Here is an 8,091-nt window from a genome sequence, read left to right on the forward strand (position 1 = left end):
CGTTGCTATTAAATTAATAAGATAATTTTTGTATTGTCAAAAAAACTAGATAGAGTTAAAGTAGTCGTGTCCTAACTAATACAAAATTAATTTTCAACTACTCTTATGAAGACTCTTAAAGATAAAATGCAATGTCCCTGAAAATCTATGTTAATAAAATTAATGTTGAAGGGATGTCGTGAATTTAATTTTCCATTTGGGGGTTGAACATGATCTGCACGAGACGAGTTAGGGTTTCGGACATTGGGTGGTTATTGGTGGTTAACGGCGATATTCAGTGATGACTTGATTTTGAGAAAACGAACATGGTTGTTGGCTAGTGGTCCGACGAGAAGGATGGCAGAGGCGCTACGGTGGTGGTTGACTGCTAAGGTTTCTATGGAGAAGACGTGACAAGAGGCAATGATGTGACTAAGTCTAATTGATCTATTTGTTGTGTTAACGATCCTGATTATGTAACAGCTTCACAATGGTCATTTCTCCTTATGGTGGATTGCCACGTGACGTAATCTAGATGAGTCTAAATGAATCTGACTTATGAACGCTGACTAATGAACGTTGACTTATGAACGTAGGAAGGATACGTATAGAAAATTAGGAGGTTTAGCAATAAATGCTGTTTATATGGTCCATTGTTAAAAAAGGAGTGTACTTGTAAAATTGAAGAATGTGTTTAGCTCTTTGCAAATTCAAATAGAGATTAATTTAGACTTTTTGTAACTTTGACATTTTAATAAAATAAACTAAGTCAACAAACATTATAATATCTAAAAATATAACCATGGATGTCAACTATTATCATAAACAATAAAGCCGAGTACAACAGCAAAGTACATAAAAAGCCAAAAACTCAATCCCCTCCCCCACACAGAAGAGGCAAAACAAAAAAGAGCTTAAAGCTCCTAGCAGGGTAACAACAATGGTTCCTGAAACCGATTTATTCAGACTACTCATTTTTGAGTGAGCAAGACACTAAGTTCGCAGCTAGAAATAAACATACGGTACTAACGTGTAGACATGCTACCATGAAGTACCCGCTTAAAGAGAGTTCTTGGCAACGTGAACAAGCAGGTCAATCACACGTGAGCTGCAAGACCAGGAGCACAGCAGGTATAAGATCTAGCTGAATTAATAAAAGTAATAATGATATAATGATAATAAAGCATAGCATGATTAGATTTTTGGCCAAATTTAATTACTAATTGGGTTAATTAATCGACTAAATATCTGTTACATGACGCACTACCACTCTGTTCTACACAAGAAAGGTTTAAGGTGGTTTACCTGTATCCCCACTCATTGTCGTACCATGAGACGACTTTCACAAAATTTTTGTTTAATGCAATTCCAGCCTTTGCATCAAAAATACTTGATCTGAAACAAAAATAAGACAAAAGGGTTCACTAACAGGTACATGAATAATGTGAAAAAAAAGATAACAAAAACTTGGACACTAAGCATCACTACAGCTACCATGTATGAATAATTTCACAACTGTGCCGAAATTTATACCTGCTGTCACCCACAAAGTCGGTGGAGACCACATCATCTTCGATGTAACCAAGAATTCCCTTCAACTTGCCCTCGGATTCCTCCCTGTAAAAGACAGCATTTATATAAGACAGTGCGCAAGGACCAATCCCAAAATGGGCGCACCTCTTGAATTGGATCCCGAATAACAAGAGTCACAAAAATTTGCATAAGATTCAACAACACCACAATATCAATAAGAGTATTCTGCCCTTACTTGATAGCATTTTTAATTTCGTCATAGCTGGCACTCTTCTCCAACCTCACTGTGAGGTCAACAACGGAAACATCCACGGTGGGAACACGGAATGACATTCCAGTCAATTTTCCATTCAAAGAAGGAAGGACTTTCCCAACAGCCTTGGCACAGAAAAATAAGAATCGTAAAAATCAAAAAGAGGGTTGTCTATACACAATTAAACATCAACCTTATGGCAAAGCCAGAAAGAAACACCAAACTATATTGGATGAAATATTCACCTTGGCAGCTCCAGTGCTGCTAGGAATGATGTTAAATGAAGCAGCTCTTCCACCTCTCCAGTCTTTGGCTGATGGTCCATCAACAGTCTTCTGGGTAGCTGGTTTGCAAAACAATAACATAAACAAGACTTAGTAATTAGTATGTATGAGTCAAAACATGCAACAGGAAAACCATTTAGAGAGAGACTCACCGGTGATGGAATGAACTGTGGTCATCAAACCCTCAACAATGCCAAATCTGTCATTAATAACCTGCAAAATTAACCAGAAAATATTAAAATTATAATAGTCACAAACCAACAAAACAAAATATACTACACGGAATCAGGCAAACAGCAAACCTTGGCGAGAGGAGCAAGGCAATTGGTTGTGCAACTGGCATTGGAAATGATATCAAGCTCTGGCTTGTACTCGTGCTCGTTAACACCAACAACAAACATAGGAGCATCCTTGCTGGGGGCAGAAATAATAACCTTCTTAGCACCACCCTGGATTAATAAAAAGACAAACAAAACAAACATTAAATTCCACCTCACTAAATCGCCTAAAAATATAAATCTCAAACAATATTTAAAAAAAGTAGCAAAATTAGGATACAATGCTTCAAACATAGAACACAGAAAATAACAAGCGTGTAAATAATTGCTCAATAGAGTTAAAGGGTAGTGCTGTAAATAGAAACCTTCAAATGTGCGGCGGCCTTGTCCTTATCGGTGAAAACTCCGGTGGACTCAACAATGATATCAGCTCCGGTCGAACCCCATGGGATCTCTTCAGGATTCCTGAGGATTAACAAAAGATTTAACGGCGCGAAGAGACGAACAATTACAACATAAAAATGCAGAGGAAAACAATGAAAGTCATGAAAAAGGGTGAAAAATAGACCTGTGTCCAAAAACAGCGACTGGCTTCTCACCAAAGAGAAGGGTATTGGAGTCCTTCACGGTGACCTCGTGATGCTTCCAGTGTCCGTGAACACTGTCGTATTTAAACATGTATGTCTACAGACGGAACCAAACACCGTGAACAACCAGATCTAACGTCTAATAACAATATAGAAATGAAAAACCTTGCCGATCTGAACAGTAAATGATGTTATAGTGGTCACAGCGAGGGAGAATAGAAGGTGTGTACCATGTAATCGGTGGTGATGAAGGGATCGTTAACAGCAACGAGTTCCACATCGTCTCTCTGAAGAGCCACCCTGGCCACCAAACGGCCAATTCTTCCAAATCCTGTTACATTTCAAATAAATAAATTTAAAAAAAAAAAAGCGAAAACGAAACAGTGGAAATAACGTTGAACTGATCTGAAGGAAGAACAGAGGATGAAGATGGTGTACCGTTGATTCCGATCTTGACCTTGCCTGATCCATGAAATTCATTGGAAAAAAAATGAAACAAAGAAGAAAAAAGTGAGAAGGTAGAAAACGAAGAGAAGAGAAAAGGCAGTAGGTGTGGTTGTTATTGCATACCCATGAGTGGTTGGTTGGAGTTGAAAGAGAAGAGTTGAGAATGGAAGTGAGTGAGTAAGTGGGGAGTGAGATAGGGTTTTAATAGAAAAGGGAAATGAAAAGTAGTAGGTGGTGGGTGACACCTACAAGACCGGCGTAAGACCCGTGTAAGATTACCTCATTCCATTTTGTGCCATTTCAACGTTCCGCTCTAATTCTTCTTTTATAATTTACTCTAAAATAAGTAAAACTGAGATTAGGTTACCCTTTGCTTCCAATTTAATTACACAAATTTTTAAAATAAGTTAATTTATATTATTAAAAATGTTATTTTTTTTCTTCTTGTTATCGTTAATACGAAACCGAATACTCGTAATATTTATTAAAGATAAATTGTGAATTATTTAAGAAAATCTAACAATTATTTTATAAATAAGATATATTTCACCAAATTATTTAAGCAATATTAATACTGTTATATATAATAAATTTATTGATTTTATTAATAATAGCGTAAAAGTTATGGTTATTGCCGTTTTTAATTAATTCAAAATCTTAATTATTTATCATTATTATTATGCCCGAAAAGGAATTCAAATGCAGGTGTGAAGTAGGAAAAGAATAAATACAAACATGGAAAAGAAAACAGGGGTAAAGGAAAAAGGTTATTCTGCAAGGGGTTATAACGAGGATGTTGGTTAAGCCGAGCAAGAAAAGAATGAGAAAGACAGTTTTTGCATGTCTTTACGCTCGAAAGAGAAAGTAAAAGTGAAGAAAATGTGTTTATATTTTTAACTGTTAAATATATTTTTAGTTCCTTAACTATTAAGCGATTTTATTTTTTATCTCTTTTTCAAACTTTGATACACTTTGATTCCTCTCCTTAAGGAAACCATAATTTTTGGTCCTCCAAAACAAATGGCGTTAAAAATCAGGTGAGGTGGTTAACGTTTGGCATCGTGGGATGACATGTTTCCTTTCTAATGTTTGCCACGCGTGTTTACATTTTAAACGACATGTGTTCAGTGATTAAATCAGATGATGGAGATTAGGGTTTTTATACTTAGTAAGTATTGGGATTTTGTTATGCGAATCAAAATTGGGGTTGGTAACTGTGTTTTATCTTGAAGGTAAGTCGCGATTAGGGTTTGTGTTCCATCAATTTGGTTTGGCGATTGTTGTGGCTCCAGTGTTTGTTGTGCATTGTGTGTGAAAGAAAGGCGATTCGAAGAAGGTAATTTTGTTCTTTTCGTTTTGGTTTAGTGTGGCTCCATTGCTTGCTGTGCATTGTGTGTGTAAAATTTTCATTTTACAATGTAGGATTAGCAATGGTTTTTGACGTTTCTCTGCATCACATGGGGAAGTTCATGAACAATAAGGGAATAGAATATGTGGGAGGAGAAATACATGTTATAAAAGGAATTGATCCAGACAGGGGGTCTTACTTTGAAGTAGTGAGATTTGTTAGAGAATTCAAGTATGATGTAGAGTTCAAGCTATGGTGGAAGGGGTCGAAACAAAAGGCGATGAACAACCTGAGAATACTCAATGATAACAGGGAAGCAATGTTCTTGGCTAACTATGTAAAGGCAAATAATGATGAGGTTGAAATCTATGTCCAACATGTGCAACCTAGTCAGCCAGTTGAAGTTAAGTTTCTTAGTTTTGGTGAAGAGGTAGTACACATACAGGAGTGGAGGAAGAGGTAAATATGGGTGACGAAGAAGAGGTTATTGTGGATGAACAACATGCGTATGTTGTTGAAGAAGATGCTATATTGGATGAAGAAGTTGGTTATGTTGGTGAAGGACATGGTTATGTGGATGAAGAAGATGACACAGTGGATGAAGAAGATGCTTATGTTGGTGGGGTGGAGGGGAATGTGGAAGTAGAAGACGTCCTAATGGATTACCAAGAGGAAGAGGGGAATGTTGGGGGCGAATATGTAGAGAGGGGTGAGGAAGAGGCTTATGTTGATGAAGAAGAGGAAGGGGAAGAGGGAAATGTGGTTGATGGCGAAGTGGTGGAAAATGTGGATGATAGTGAAAAGGAAAGAATGGCAAATGATGATGATGGGTTTGGGATGAAGGATGATAGGGTGGAGGAAGAAAGAAGAAATATTAATCCTGTTTTGGAGAGGTGGAGTAGAATGAAAAAGAGGAAGAAAATTGTGAGGAAAAATGTCAGGAGAAGAAACAATGGTGGTGAGGGGTCATTATGATTAACAAAGATGTTGGACAACATGAGCATGAGATAAATGAAGATTACAATACAAATGAGTTGTCTTCAAATGTGGATAGTAATGAGGTTGTGAGTGAGAATAGGAGGAAGTTCCAAAGTATAGAGCAAATGATATGACCAAGAGCTTCAAATTTAAATTGGGGATGAAGTTTAAGTCATTGAAAGATTCTAAAAGTGCGCTACAGGAGCATAGCGTTTTAAATGGCAAAGAAGTGAAGTTTGTTAAGAATGATTTGAAGAAAGTGAGGGCAGTTTGTAAAAAGGGATGTGGTTTTGTACTTATGGCTAGCAAGGTAGGAGGTAGGTAAACTTTTAGAGTGAAAACTCTCGTTGGACGTCACAAGTGTGGAAGGGTTTTTGGTAACAAAAGTGCAAGTGTACAATGGATTGCACAAGTATTGGTAGACAGATTTGTAAATGTGGGAGGCATGACAGTGAACCAAATCATAAATGAAATCAAAAAGTCATTTAGTGTTGGAATAACTCCCTGGAAAGCTGGAAGAGCAAAGCAAATTGCTATGGATTCTTTAGTGGGTGATGGAGAACGACAATATGGTCGTCTTGATGATTATGTGACTGAGTTGTTAAGAGTCAAGGCTTGAACCTTCAAGATTAAGGTCAATCAACCCCAACCCACTTTGCCACCACAGTTTAGGTCATTTTACATGTGTTTAGAGGGCTGTAAAGAGGGGTTCTTAGGTAGTTGCAGGCCATTCATTGGGGTAGATGGTTGTCATTTGAAGACAACATATGGAGGTCAGTTGTTAGTGGCAGTGGCAAGAGACCTTAATGACCAATATTTTCCACTAGCTTTTGTTGTGGTTGAAAATGAATGCAAAGAGACATGAAGGTGGTTTTTGACCCTACTGCTTGGTGATATTGGAGGCATAGATTGTCAACGCTGGATCTTTATTTCGGATCAGCAAAAGGTAGCTTCAAATTAAACTTTATTTTCTATTTTGATTTGATTATGTATTAAAGGCTACTGTCATTTGTTGGCAGGGATTAATGGCAATATTTGATGAGATTTTGAATGGGGTGGAGCACAGGCTGTGTTTAAGGCATTTGTACAACAACTATAAGAAGAAATTTGGTGGAGGACTACTCATTAGAGACCTTATGATGGGGGCTGCTAAGGCAACATACTTTCAGGACTGAAAAACAAAATGGGTGAGTTGAAGATTGTCAATACTGATGCTTATAATTGGTTAATGACAATTCCAACTAAATCTTGGTGTAAACATGCATTTAGTGCTTATCCTAGATGTGATGTGTTGATCAATAATTTGTTTGAGTCATTTAATAGCACAATTTTGCTGGCAAGAGACAAACCTATAATTACTATGATGGAATGGATTAGATCATATATTATGACTAGGTTTGCAACACTAGAGAAAAAGTGAACACATATCCTGGTGATGTTATGCCTAAACCAAGAAAAAGACTGGATAGGGAAGTTGAAAAGAGTGGGAATTGGCTTCCAATTTGGGCAGGGGGTGCAAAATTTGAAGTCACTCATGGCTTTACAATGGACAAGTTTGTAGTTGATGTAAGTAATCATAGTTGTACTTGTTACTTTTGGGATTTGGTAGGAATACCTTGTAGACATGTTGTTGCTGCCATACATTATAAATTAGAAAACCCAGAAGATTATGTTCATCCATATTACAAGAAACAGGCTTATCAAACTTGTTATGCACCTGAAATAATTCCAATCAATGGACAACAACTTTGGCCTACATCCGACACTGCACCACTACTACCACCCACTTATAAAACACCTCCTAGGAGGCCTAAAAAGTTAAGAAGAAGAGAAGCTGATGAATATGTCAGCCATTCAAAGTTGTCCAAGAAAAATATTGGTATGAAGTGTAGCAATTGTAATGCATATGGATACAATGTAAGAAGTTGTAAAAAGGGGTAGAAAAGCAAGGTAATTTTTCCTGGAGATGTTATTTAGAAGTTCATTTATTTACAAGTATGTCAATTCTAACTACCTTACTCCTTTCACAGGACACAAGGGGCGCATCTGCAACAACAACTGCATCAGCTGGAAGGGGAGCACCTACGTCAACTAAAAGGGGAGCATCTACAAGAAGAACTGCATCAGCTGGAAGGGGAGCATCTGCATCAACTGGAAGGGGAGTATCTGCAAGAAGAACTACAGCAGCTAGTGGACCATCTGCATCAACCTCACAAGGTCCAACAACAACACGAATGGGAGCAGGCATAGATGCAGGGGCTGCATCAACATCACAACCTGGAGGGGCTGCAAGTATGCGTGAAAGGGGAAGAAGAACATCCTCAAGACTGGCTGGACAAATTCTAGGGTCTCAAGCGAGTTGCAATTGATTTGCTAGTGTAAGGATGTGACTTTTTGTAATGCT

General features: G+C 37.6%; 1 protein-coding gene across 1 annotated transcript; it reads right to left on the reverse strand.

The window, feature by feature from the left end:
* Window positions 1–766: 766 nt before the first annotated feature.
* On the reverse strand, window positions 767–3,653 carry LOC108330403 (glyceraldehyde-3-phosphate dehydrogenase, cytosolic). Its single transcript, XM_017564890.2, has 12 exons — window positions 3,485–3,653; window positions 3,353–3,376; window positions 3,145–3,245; window positions 2,896–3,011; window positions 2,693–2,792; window positions 2,352–2,498; window positions 2,202–2,262; window positions 2,011–2,108; window positions 1,748–1,890; window positions 1,513–1,596; window positions 1,285–1,374; window positions 767–1,087 (listed from the first exon to the last, which is right to left on the reverse strand). Exons 1-12 carry the CDS (start codon window positions 3,486–3,488, stop codon window positions 1,039–1,041), a joined length of 1,017 nt encoding a protein of 338 aa, XP_017420379.2. The 5' UTR covers window positions 3,489–3,653; the 3' UTR covers window positions 767–1,038.
* Between the last annotated feature and the right edge of the window lie 4,438 nt (window positions 3,654–8,091).

Source organism: Vigna angularis, chromosome 4 (assembly GCF_016808095.1).
Source record: "Vigna angularis cultivar LongXiaoDou No.4 chromosome 4, ASM1680809v1, whole genome shotgun sequence".
In the NCBI taxonomy this organism is placed as follows: domain Eukaryota; kingdom Viridiplantae; phylum Streptophyta; class Magnoliopsida; order Fabales; family Fabaceae; genus Vigna; species Vigna angularis.

What these genes read in the sequence shown, in the direction of transcription:
- LOC108330403 (XM_017564890.2), bottom strand. An exon ending in GAAATTAAAAATGCTATCAA is followed by an intron (nt 1,597 to 1,747) that starts GTAAGGGCAGAA and finishes TGTCTTTTACAG; the next exon opens with GGAGGAATCCGAGGGCAAGT. An exon ending in GACAATGAGTGGGGATACAG is followed by an intron (nt 1,088 to 1,284) that starts GTAAACCACCTT and finishes CTGGTCTTGCAG; the next exon opens with CTCACGTGTGATTGACCTGC.